Genomic DNA, 12,573 nt, shown 5'->3' with positions numbered 1-12,573 from the left:
AGACAAGGACTATCTTTTTTGGCCTGAGCATAGTTGACTCAGAAGCCAGGCATCTAATCAAACAAAAGAGCAGCAAGGCCAGGCAGGGCAGCCAGGGAGACGAGGGGAGGGTAACGAAACCAAGGAGACAGGAACGTGTTTACTCCAGGCGTGCTTTGAAACAGAGAGTAGCACCCACCTTCTTATCTTCCCAAGAGTACTGAACAAGTTAACAAGTTTGCAATTAGCAAACAGTGCTGCTGCAGTACACATCATCACAAGCTGACAAGATCTGAAGGGAAGCTTCAAGGGGAGGGCTATGACATCATCAAAGGGAAAGGAGGATGAGAGGAGGTGAGGGTGAAGGCTAGAAAATGAAAGAGGGGTCAGGCAGGTCAAAGTGCCCTCCCAAGATAAAACAAGAAAACACCTGTTAGGGTTGGGCCTGCCAGAGACACTGGTACCATGTGATACAAAGATAAAGAGCCATTGATAAAAAAGAGGTACAAAAGGAACATAACATGTGGAAGGCTGCACCTCGACAAAAAAGCAAGCAAAAACTGCATGGTATACTGATGTTAGAAAACAAAAAAAGCCGATATGACGGAAAATGCGTTAGGATCATTTGGTGAATATATTGCAAGCTGACAAACTGTGATTTGCACCGCACACAAAAAGCTGGCTCAGCTCGCATTAGGCACTGCACTTTTTTACTAGGAAGCTGCATGCCACACACATATTTCTCCGAAAAAAGTGCCAATGAAAGCAGCCGACCCGGACAAAGTTCCACACTGCTACCTTAGGAGCAACTTCTGTGCATAAATATTCTCGTAGAAGGCACTTCCAGTTAGAAGTAGTAGCTAGCAACTGCAAGAAAAACTTGTCTCACCCTTAGGATTTCGGGAGATATGTAGTCAGGGGTGCCGACCGCAACGTTGGACTGAACCTTCAAAAGGAGATGAAGGAGGCACTGTATCAGTACAAATTCATTCCACATATCACCCATCACAGTCATTGTCCCTAAACTCAAGCTAGGAGAAGTAAATGAGTATCTTTACAAATGTGCTCCTTAGTTGCTGCCTGTAAATGCCTAGACAAGGCACGCTACTAGACAGCTGAATATTGAAAAACAGGTAGGTATGCAAGAATTAAAGAAAGAATAAATACACTAAAGGACAAGGACAGATTAGAACTGTGCCGTCCGTCTTTTTCTTGATTCTTGTATTCTTACCAACCCGCTCTTTGTTCCTTGTTAGTCAGGTATGTACCTGATGGAGAGAGCTAATGCAGCTGGTCAAACCTGCATCCATGAGTAACCTGACCATTGCTGCAGCTTGAAGGGGACAGAAGACCCATGCAAGCGGCAATGCAGGCTCTGGACTTGAAACATACACCGTCTTTTATCCTCTGGCTGCCTCACATTCTCGGAAACGCAAAAATGTGTTCCTCAGCAATTATCATACTCAAGTTCCATTATGCGCTTCCTCAACACACTTTTCAGGGTCCTTCTTTCGCATGAGCATCCAATGCAGCAAATCTACACCGATGGCGCTTAGACAAGCTGGCTGAACCTCGAAGGTCTTTTCACCAAAAACAATGGTGGAAAGAACGAAGACAATAGTGGGCTACTAGAGTTTCACCGTACCAAACATCTGGGACCAGGCTTCTAACCCCAATCTTGGCTTTCATAAGGCGATAAAAAAGATCTGTTAGTGGAGGTTTCGAACGATATGATGTCATTGGGTTGTTCCACAGGGATGGCTACGAGGCAGCTAGAGCTGCCCACGGTGCTATGCAGAGCTGGAAAAGTCTATGGTTTATACAAAACTACAGGTATCAAAATATGAGTTTCACAAATTTCCTAAACTGTTACCAGCAAAGTTTGGACAACGTATGAAACGTAACAAAAAGGCTAGATATGGACATACAACTATAGTTACCACAGTGACCGAGTCTGAGGGGCTTCAAACACGTCACCCGACATCTTTATACTCGGAGCTTTGCCTCTAGCACGAGCTTGTTGCCTTCCACCAGGCCCTGGCCGCACATGCAGCCAAGTGTTCTCAAAGGCACGAAGCAAGCACTCGAGGCGGAGCATCTACCAGGTTTCGAGCTTGAAATTGACTACAGTCATTATGCAGGATGCAGCGCTTCCGAATTTGACCGCCTCATATCGGCGTCTTTCAATTGACCGACCTCAAGCACATGCTCCGTGCCTACCGCCCTGCTTTGGCTACGAGATGCCCAAGCGTCGTCCAAGCCCCGAAGCTCCTCCCAGCTGCCCTGGGCTCGATGGCAGCTTTCTCAGTCATGCGAGAGAGGATTGGGGGCAGGCCCACCGTTCCGTCGTCGCACAGCCTGAGGCAGGAGCCAAAGTCGGCCAGGCGAATGTGTCCGTTGGCGTCCAGCAGCACGTTGTCTGGCTTGATGTCCCGGTGGACGTAGTGGAGCGAGTGGATGGAGTCCACGGCCAGGATCATCTCCGTGATGTAGAAGCGGGACATCTCCTCGGGCAGCTTGTCCTCGAACTTGCTCAGCAGCGTGAGCAGGTCGCCGCCACAGTAGTAGTCCATTACCAGGTACTGCCAGGGGGAAGACGTCCCCCCCTCAACAAACGTCCTGACCCTTCCCCGCAGTTAAAGAGGCGCTCGACTCCCATACAAACTTCTTCGCAAGTGCCTGAATGGGAAACACGCGTTTCCCATCCAGGCATTCAGATTTTATCTAGGGGCAGGATTCACGATAAATTAATGCAATTATGGCAGTACTAATGCAGAATGTGTTATGTGTTGTTTCAAACATCAGCAAACGACTAAACCACACTCCCCCTCGCAATCATCAAACTTTGAAACTTTCAACCTTCCTTCCAGACCTATGCCTACTGTTCCTAAATGCGATAAAGGGGGAAAAAAGGATTATTCCTTCTTTATTATTTTTTGGGGACAGCTCAGTTTTTTAGCATCACACATGCAACTATCTAGGGGTAAAGGTTTTCATCTCTAACAAGTGCTTCCTCTCTTTTTTCGTTATTTCTTTTTGTACGACAATCTAGGCATAACGGTTTCAATCTCAAACAAAAGCTTCCTCGCTTTATTTTTATTTATTTATTTTTGTACTACGATTATTCTTGTTTTCAAGAAAGACGTACTTCCGTTTAAAGGCCGATGTACACTTCGTGCTTTCGCTTTTTTGCCCGCCTCCTCCTCTCCTATATCCTCTCCCCCTTTTACCTTGCTCCAACTTGGCTTCCCTCACAGCATAGGAAAGGGGATTGCTAAAAGGATTATCTTCCCAGCAGTAAACCGAAGTCATATGTCAACCTTTAAAAAAAAGAAAACCTCAAAATTGTAATTAAGAAGAAAAAAAAGCTTCTTTCAAAAACAGTATATTTATGTTTATCAATTTCCAAACAATGGTTTCACAAACTTTCATTCAAAAACATGCACAATTTATCTCACAAAAGATTATTTTCGCACGCAAGCCGCCCCCTGAGTCAGCAGGGAACAAATTTTTACATCTTTAAATTAGATCTGCTTCATGCTCGTTCAACACAGACAGAATATCTCTCCCTCATTGGAAGTACCATCTACTCTGAGCCTGTAGAAGCTTTCGAAGTTTAAAAGCATGAATGGCCAAGAGACTCCTGTCCATCAAAAGAAAAAAAGTCGCGAAAATATGGCATCAGCAGTCTTATTGGTTGAGCCCCGTACAGGGTTTATGGTTGCTCCTGTCCCGAAGACGTGATATTGTATTATCTTCGGCGACACCCTTTTGACACAATCTTCCACTAGAGATCAAATTGCCACTTTGCCGCTCTTCTCTAGTATCTTTTGCCTCTTAGTTCTGTCGAGGAAAGCCTGCTACTAAAATTAGCTCGCCTACAAATGATGCAAGGTTGCAGCTATTGCCAGGGAAACAATGAAGTTTCAAAGAAGAAGGTACTACCTATGCTCCAGGTGAATTTTATGTGCCTGGGACTTCAGGAAAAAAAAGAAAAACTTAAAGTTGAAACTTCAAATGGATTTTTCTCAGTTTCCCTTTTTGGAAGAAAATGCTGTATGAGGAATGTATCATTTGACATTTTGAAAGTGTATACGGACTTCAGACGCTAAAATGGACTAAAATTTCCTGAGGAACACGTTAAGGTACTTATAATCTGAAGAAACTCACTCCTTGATGATAAAAACTGAATATTTAAAACACAAAACTTGGTGTAGATGTTTTGTTCTTTTTGGGTGCGATTGTTTTTTTTTAGAACCACAGTTTCTACAATTAAAGCGTACTTTAACTTGCACTATGGGTATTCACAACATACACTTTGTGGATTGCAATTTTTTTCACTACATTTCATAACAAAGTAACTTTTTCCTGGAGCTTGATAAGCATGGTATGTTGCTGACTCGGCCTATAAGGCTGAAACTTTAAATGTCATCACTCATAATAGAGTTCAATTCACCCTAAAAATATGAATAAATTTGAGTGAAGGGATCAAAAGTTGACCCTCTTAGGCCATATCCCCCCCTTAAAAAAAATTCTAGGAGCAAGCCATAAAACACGCCTGGGCCGGGTTCGGGTCAGGTTCAGGCCAAAATAATTATCAATCGGGTCGGGATTGAGCTGACATTCACAAACCATAGTCCGACCCGGGCCGGGTTCGGGTCAGGACTTTGTCGGCTCAGGACTTTGTTGGGCTGGGCCGGGTTGGGCCCAAAACTGCCGGCATGAACTGGTCTCTAGCCTAGCTCTTCGTGAACAGCGTGGTGCGGGACAATTGTACCGCTGCCGTAGTTAGCCCATGCATTATCGATAAACATAGCTGGCCTCGCGTTTATTGAATTTTTCATAAACAGTAGCATAACTCCGCTCCCCAATGTGTTTCCCCAATGTTTTGAACACGCAGTCTACGAACAGGCCCGGTCCACTCTGTTTGAACGCAAACCCCGTGGATGTACATATTTTCCAAAGAGGCGACCCCCTTTTTTTTTTCTTTTTATTCTGTCAGATGCAATGATGGAAAACATCTTTGATTATTTTAAAAGCACTAAGCCGTCTGAGGCACATCTCCATCAATAAAAATAAAATAAGTAACAAAACAAAATAAAACAACCTTTTATGGCCACCAGACTAACCAAAAATACGTAGATCTTGAATAAACAGCTGCAGGAATTCAAACAACCGACATGACTCCCTTAGTCTCCGATGTCGCATCGCTTTATGCTGGTTTTCTGGTTTTGAGTTGACTGTTTTTCTCAGCAGACACGCGACTCTGTGGGGGAAAGCTGAGTGGGTGGATTCTCGACATTTGCTTCGAACAAAAAGAACTCTTTTCTTGGGGTATCCTTAAAAGGTGGAAGACCCGAGACGAATTCCCTAGGGCAGCTGCACTCACCAAGTTGGTCTCATCTTGAAAGGAGTAGTGCAGATTCGTGATCCACCGCCTGTCTCCAAAAACGAGGACGTCACGCTCTTCTTGGAAACAGGCCGTCTGAAAACGGGCGCAGAGTGAGTCACGGGCAGAAAGACCACGCAACGCATGCTTCCCTCACCTCCGCCCTCTTGAGCATTTCCCACTTGTTGAGGATCTTCATGGCGTACACTTGGCCCGTGTTCCGCTCTCGCACCACAGCCACCTGTCCAACGAGAGAGAACACGCCCCAGTTTGTGTCTTCAGATTACAGCTGGAAATGAGGCTTTCACACCTGCCCCTAGATGCCTCTTTCTATGCTGAAATGGCTAGAGGCTGCATCAAACACCGTTGCTCCTGCGTGGTAGATAAGCCTCGGAGAAGCAAAACCTCAAAAGCCTCAAGAAGAAATGTACCAAGAATTTTATCTCCTTCTTAAGCTGCCCTTTCCCACTTTTGCCGTGACCCAGTCCACTTTTTGCAAGACACTACGACCATCTGTCTGGCCATTGCAAAATGCCGATGGTGCAGAATCTATTCAGTAGGCCAACAAACCGTTTTCAAAGAAGTCAGCAGTCCCGGAGGCGGCCGAGCAAACTTGACAAAATCCGCCCTTACTGCGTAGTCGCGTCACCGAGTATGCGGTGACGTGCCGACCCACTGCTGTGCCCGAAAAGTACCAAATGTTAAAAAGCAAAAAAAGGTCATTCCCTCCTTTGAAGAGGCATGCCAAAAACGCCAGGTTAGAAGAGATCTTGTCATGCAGATCCAGGTGGAACAGGCAGTTCCCTTCAGTGCGTGCTGGGGTTACATTGCTTCAGGCATTGACAGTTTCTGAGAACATAGGATGAGGAGGGAGATTGAAAATCAATATTTTCCCTCCTCGTTCACCCTTTATCGAAAAGAGACAGATTACGCATCAACTGGTCAGAAATTTGGTGGCAGTGTTTTAATCGCTGTTGATGACAGTGCCTTCTTGCACAAGGATAGATTTGGAAGCTTGCCAGGAACGTGTCTGGACCAAAGTCTTAACAAATGACGAATTTAAGCATCTCATAGGGAACTATTATTTCTCCTCCTTTCGACCAGAGCATCTCTTGTAATCACCTACAGAGTCTGGAAACGAAAATTAATTTTTCCAAATATCGCGTCCATATTTATGGAGATTTTAATCTCCCAGGTGTATATTGGTCGTCTAACAATGCAACCAATCTAAACTTGCGAACAAATAAGAAGGTCGATTGTCTACTTGATTTTATTCAGTTTACTGGACTATTTTAATACAATCAAATTCCTAACTGTGTAGGGAACGTTCTTGACCCCTTTCTCTCAAACACTTTTATTGAAGGCTGCCACTGATTCGCTAGTATTTCCTCATGTTTTCCACCCCACCTTTTGTATCACTTACGACATTTCAGAAGATCAGAGTACCCACCAGAATTATCCCAGACACAATTACAGCAAAGGTAATAATATAAAAATCATGAATTTTTCAGAGTCTATGATTGGTCGCCGGTTCTAAAGGACGAAACTGTAGACACCGCTACTGATTCTTTAACTCAGATTGTTAAAAAAGGAATGGACATACTTTTTCCAAAAAGTTCCTCTAAGTGATCTAAATATCTGCCTTGGTCCTCTCAAGAATTGAAATTGTATAAGCGAAAAAAAAAAAAAAAAGGCACTTCATAAACTGCATTGGAGCAGTGGTATGGACTTACGGTACACTAAGTTCAATATCTACCGGACATGCAAGAAAATTATGCAAACATGACAAACAGGTCTACAAAGCAAAAATTAAAAGCTCTCTTAACCGAAATCCGGATATGTTTTCGAAATATGCCAGGCAGCATACAAAGGAAAGAAATAACAATATTTGTATAAACGCAGTGACACTGGTTACGTCAACCATTTCGTCGTTTACCCTGAGACTGGGGTTTTTTTTGAAGAGCAGAAGTAACAGAAAAAACAGACAGGTCTCAAACTCAGCTCTAACTCAAACTCAGCTCTGAGCTGAGTTTGAGACCTGTCTGTTTTTTCTGAGGATGGCTAGTTGGGCTAGTTGGTTTTGCATCATGGTGTAATACGCCAAAACAACAGGGACAGACAAAACGAAGGTAGAACTAGACAGGACGCGGCGTAACTTTCAACTGAATTGTTTATTTAGAAGACAGAATTTAGGAAAAATATAATATAAAAGCAGGCACACGTGGCAGAACAACAGATAAGGTCCAAAAAACACACCCCCCTCAAATGCCAGTGTCATTGGTTCTTCAAATAGTAGAATTCTTTATCAGTCAATGACAAAGAGGGAGCGCTTATGCAAGTATTGTCGCGGTGGGACCTAATCAGGAAAGCTTCATGAATTTCTCTTGCCGTTTTTGTTTTATAATGGCCCATGACACAGGTGTCACCAAAGATGGGGCTGCACTTTTCAGAGTTGGGCCCGCAATCGCAACGGTCACAATGAACCGCTAAGTGGCCAGACGGGGACTGTCTGATCGCCAACGCATGCTCTCTGACCCTATCATTAATGCATCTCCCCGTCTGGCCAACGTACACCTTACCACATGACAAGGGGATTTTATACGTGACACTGGTAGCGCACTCGCGGAACTTGGTGACATGTCGTTTTTTGCATGACTCTCGTGTCACAGTTTTCATTCTCAACTCAGCAGACTTGAAGCGGCAGGGTACCCCCGTCATGTTCTTCGAGATGTTTCAGAGACCCTAGCAAAAAAGATGAGAAAAGACAACAGCGCAGTGTGCGAAAGGGCTCCTAAGAGAGTAGGTAGGCCTGTTGTCCTACCGTACATACATAAGATGTCCCACAATCTGAAGAAGGTGGCCCATCGCTTTGACATACCAGTCGTTTTTTCAGCACCGAACAAACTTTCTTCGCTGTGTAAGAGGATAAGCCGATTAGGAGACGAATCGGATGTGACACGAGAGTCATGCAAAAAACGACATGTCACCAAGTTCCGCGAGTGCGCTACCAGTGTCACGTACAAAATCCCCTTGTCATGTGGTAAGGTGTACGTTGGCCAGACGGGGAGATGCATTAATGATAGGGTCAGAGAGCATGCGTTGGCGATCAGACAGTCCCCGTCTGGCCACTTAGCGGTTCATTGTGACCGTTGCGATTGCGGGCCCAACTCTGAAAAGTGCAGCCCCATCTTTGGTGACACCTGTGTCATGGGCCATTATAAAACAAAAACGGCAAGAGAAATTCATGAAGCTTTCCTGATTAGGTCCCACCGCGACAATACTTGCATAAGCGCTCCCTCTTTGTCATTGACTGATAAAGAATTCTACTATTTGAAGAACCAATGACACTGGCATTTGAGGGGGGTGTGTTTTTTGGACCTTATCTGTTGTTCTGCCACGTGTGCCTGCTTTTATATTATATTTTTCCTAAATTCTGTCTTCTAAATAAACAATTCAGTTGAAAGTTACGCCGCGTCCTGTCTAGTTCTACCTTCGTTTTGTCTGTCCCTGTTGTTTTGGCGTATTACACCATGCTGTTTTTTCTGTTACTTCTGCTCTTCAAAAAAAAAACCAGTCTCAGGGTAAACGACGAAATGGTTGACTTCCACCAGCTAGCCTGTACTTTGACTCTTTTCTCGTTACTGGTTACGTGTTGTCTCCTTTTGAAGCTGCAAATATTTTTCACAACCATTTTTGTAAATGCTACTCAACAGATTTATTTACAGACAGTGCAAAATTTAACAATGTCCCTTTCCAGGACTCACTGATTATCAGTTATATTGATATGAATAAGCTTCTAGATGCAATCACAAAGCTTAAGGCAAAGTTATCAGTGGGGATAGATATGATACCAAATTTTATTGTCAAGGGTTGTACCGATGTGTTTGCTCCTGCTTCATGTCCCATATTTAAACTTCCTTTGAAATTCTGTGTTATTCCATCACCATGGAAAAGGTCAGCTGTCATCTCAGTGCACAAAAACAGTGACACTTGTAAAGTAAACAACTATTGACCGATATCTTTGTTATGAACATTCTCGAAGGTGTGTGGAATAATCACACACTCACATGATTTCTCTTACTTTCGACATATAATTAGTAGTGTTCAATATGGCTTTTTGAAGGGCCGTTCGGTAGAAATGAATTTCTGTTAAATTCTTGATTACTTAGTTCCTATTGTTCAGTGGTTCTCATATAGGGGTCTGCAGATCCCTCCTAGGGATCCGTGAAGCTATGCCTCCCGGCAATAAAAGTTGCCTTTCTTTTCCAGATTGAGAAGAAACATTCCAATATTCAAATCAGTTTTCTCGTGTGTATGTCAATGAGAGAAGTCTACTTCACATGGGCCTTAGTTATATCCATTTATTACATCATTCTCATAATTAACATATACCTTTCCCTTCCCCTCATCATAAACAAGGTCCTCTATCATCTCAACTGATCCACAAGGGGCCTGCAAAACATTGGTTGAGAACCACTGCTGTAGTACTTTCTGGGGGTCAAGTAGATATTGTTTATTTTGACATGACAAAGTCCTTTGATAAAGTAAATCATGATTTTCCACTATATAAGTTGTTCTTATATGGTTTCTCACAGAATCTTCTAAGTTGGTTTCAGACCTACTTGACTGATCGTAAGTAGCGTTAGGATACTGAATAGCTATTCTGATAGCTTCATACCCACATCTGGGATACCTTAGGGGTCTAACTTAGGGCCTCTTCTATTCCTCCCTTTCATAAACGACCTTGAAATGTGCATAAAAAATTCACGCCTGCCAATGTTTGCTGGTGACATCAAGATTTCTAAAAATATAGGATCATCCTCTACAGTATCTTACAAGAGGATATGGATTATGTCTCTGAGTGGCGTTCAACATGATGCTTAATCCAGACAAAACAAAACTACTGATGATGTTACAAAAATGCTAGATTTTATTTCTCCTTACATTCTTCAGTCCCCTACTATTGCACGTGTCACCATGATTCGGGACCTCAAAATCTAACTCGACACCAAGCTTCCTTTTTCTGGTCATGTTACATAGGTTGTTGCCTCTTCTGTACGAATGCTTGATTTATTTTCTCGCCTGTCATGTTACTTTAGGAATTATTTTTACAGTGTACGTCTAATTTTCTGCATCATACGAACAAAACTTAAGTTCAGTAGAGTAGTACGGACTTGTTGATGGCCTTTGATGTATTGCAAATTGAAACTGTACAAAATCTTTTATTTGTAATGTATATGATAGGTATTTCCACAGAAGATGTTCTTATGTCAACAATTGCCTACTCAAAAGGTTCAATTTACAAAATCTATCCACTTGCCAACTGACCCTTGATATTCTCGTTTTAGAAAAAGTAATTCATGGTCACCTCGATGCTGACCTAATAAGCTCTGTACATTTTCACACACCTGCTCGCTTTTGTAGACACCACTCGCTACTTTGTCGTTTCGTTCAAGAAAAAATATTAGCATTCATTTGCGTGCAACTCTCATTTAACGATTTAGAGTCTCCATGCATGAATATTTTTGATGAATGAACTCTTTCAAGCATAAACTAGCTGTGAACTCGATGTTTAAGACTTTTTTGATGATATAGGCCACTTTCTTTTCTTTTTGTAGGATCTTATGTTAGGAAAAATTTCTTCAAGAATTGTTTTTTGCCTTTAATTTTCTAAGAAGTGTGAACTTTTTCTAGTGTGTGATCACTTTATGCGATTTATTTATGACTTTCCCGCTATGAGCTATGGACCCAATAGTCATGCAGAGAGACAATGTAACTTTTAACAATATCTACTAAAACCATATCACAGCAACAATATTATGGCAAGTGTAGCTTGGTGACAGAGATGTTGATTTGGCTACGGATTAAACAGCATGGTACATATTCCATGTCCCAAGTGGGCATCACTAAGGCTACAGAGGCACCATCCCCAACACTAGAGTGTTGAAGGCGACATTCCCCTGTCTTCCAAAAGGAACTGTCCACGCAGAAATGGGAAACAAGATCAGTCGCCAGAGTTCAAGTTCGTCTGGTTTCTTTAATTCACCCAATGAATTCAAGGCACTATGTGATAGAACTGTCAGTAATTCTGATGTATCTGAAAAGCTTCAATTCTCAAAATCAATGACCGCTAAAGGGTACAAATACCCCAAGTAAAAGTTTCAGTCAGACAAAGCTCCAGAACACATGCTGCACTGTGCACGCATGATCAGGGGTGGATTTATGGGCCAGCTTGGGGAGGGGGGAGGGGGGGGAGGAGTCTGTTGAGATACTATATACGACTTATTTTTTTGCGGGCTTAATATTTCTCGATTTAGGTCAAAGCTGAAGTTTTGGAATAATCTGCGGGTTAATTTTTTCAATGTGGTGGGATCTCAATATAGATTTTACCAAAATTGTTCGTGGGACTTATTTTTCGCGAATTGTAGGCGATTCGCGAAAATTAGGTCCTCACGAAAATTAAGTTTGCTTACAGTATACGTTAAGGCCGAAACATTGCCCAGATCTCAATATCTGCTATGTCACAAAACTGACTTTTTTTATCTAAAGTATACTATTTCTTTCATTAAAAAAAGGTTGACCTTGGGGAACTTAGGGAGGACGGGGGGAAGCGGTCCCCCCTCCCCCCTTTCCCCCTAAATCTGCCTCTGCGCATGATCAGTAATATCTCTGTGGCCTAGTACTACTGGTACTACCCGACAAGCTACAGCTTGCTCTTCATGGTGCTTCTGTATTTGTAATATAGGCTCAAGTATAATGTGGCATTACTGCAAATGCACACTACAAGGACAAGTTTATTTGTTGCATGTTTGCACGACAAGTAGAGTTCTTTCTCTCCTAATTTTGAACAACTAGGAATCACACGAAACTAACCAACAACAAGCTCGTAATCTTTTATAAGCAATATCCTTGAAAAACTAGCCTCCAAATTTGAAGAAAAAGAAAGAACTGAATAAATTCAGGACACTGCTTGTAGTCAATGCCGCAACTCAAGAAAAGCGGAAGTCCCACAATGGTCCACGAGAGCCAAACTCACCTCTCCAAACGCTCCCCTTCCTATCACCTTGAGCACGTCGAAGTCGTCCTTGGTCAGCCTCAGGTCCTTGATCCTCTGAACCACAGGTTTGACTGCAGAAGAGCAAGAAAGCGAGGCAGTGCTCAGAACATATCCTTGGGAGTGATACACTCAGTAGCGTCACAACAAC

General features: G+C 42.8%; 1 protein-coding gene across 4 annotated transcripts in view; it reads right to left on the bottom strand.

Annotated features, from left to right (window-relative positions):
* The window catches only part of LOC8026993 (serine/threonine-protein kinase MRCK alpha), a 187,130-nt gene that overhangs the window by 110,175 nt on the left and 64,382 nt on the right, over positions 1–12,573 (bottom strand). For all 4 annotated transcript variants that reach the window (XM_029966709.4, XM_029966711.4, XM_029966710.4 and 1 more), the window contains exons 2-6: positions 12,405–12,496; positions 5,526–5,609; positions 5,369–5,464; positions 2,319–2,561; positions 869–925 (exon numbers count right to left, since the gene is read on the bottom strand). In XM_029966709.4, the coding sequence (XP_029822569.1) occupies positions 869–925; positions 2,319–2,561; positions 5,369–5,464; positions 5,526–5,609; positions 12,405–12,496 (572 nt within the window). The remainder of the gene's footprint in view (positions 1–868; positions 926–2,318; positions 2,562–5,368; positions 5,465–5,525; positions 5,610–12,404; positions 12,497–12,573) is intronic.

The sequence above is a fragment of the Ixodes scapularis genome, unplaced genomic scaffold, assembly GCF_016920785.2.
Source record: "Ixodes scapularis isolate PalLabHiFi unplaced genomic scaffold, ASM1692078v2 PGA_scaffold10__122_contigs__length_95168666, whole genome shotgun sequence".
Classification (NCBI taxonomy): domain Eukaryota; kingdom Metazoa; phylum Arthropoda; class Arachnida; order Ixodida; family Ixodidae; genus Ixodes; species Ixodes scapularis.
This window is presented reverse-complemented; position numbering and strand designations above follow the sequence as displayed.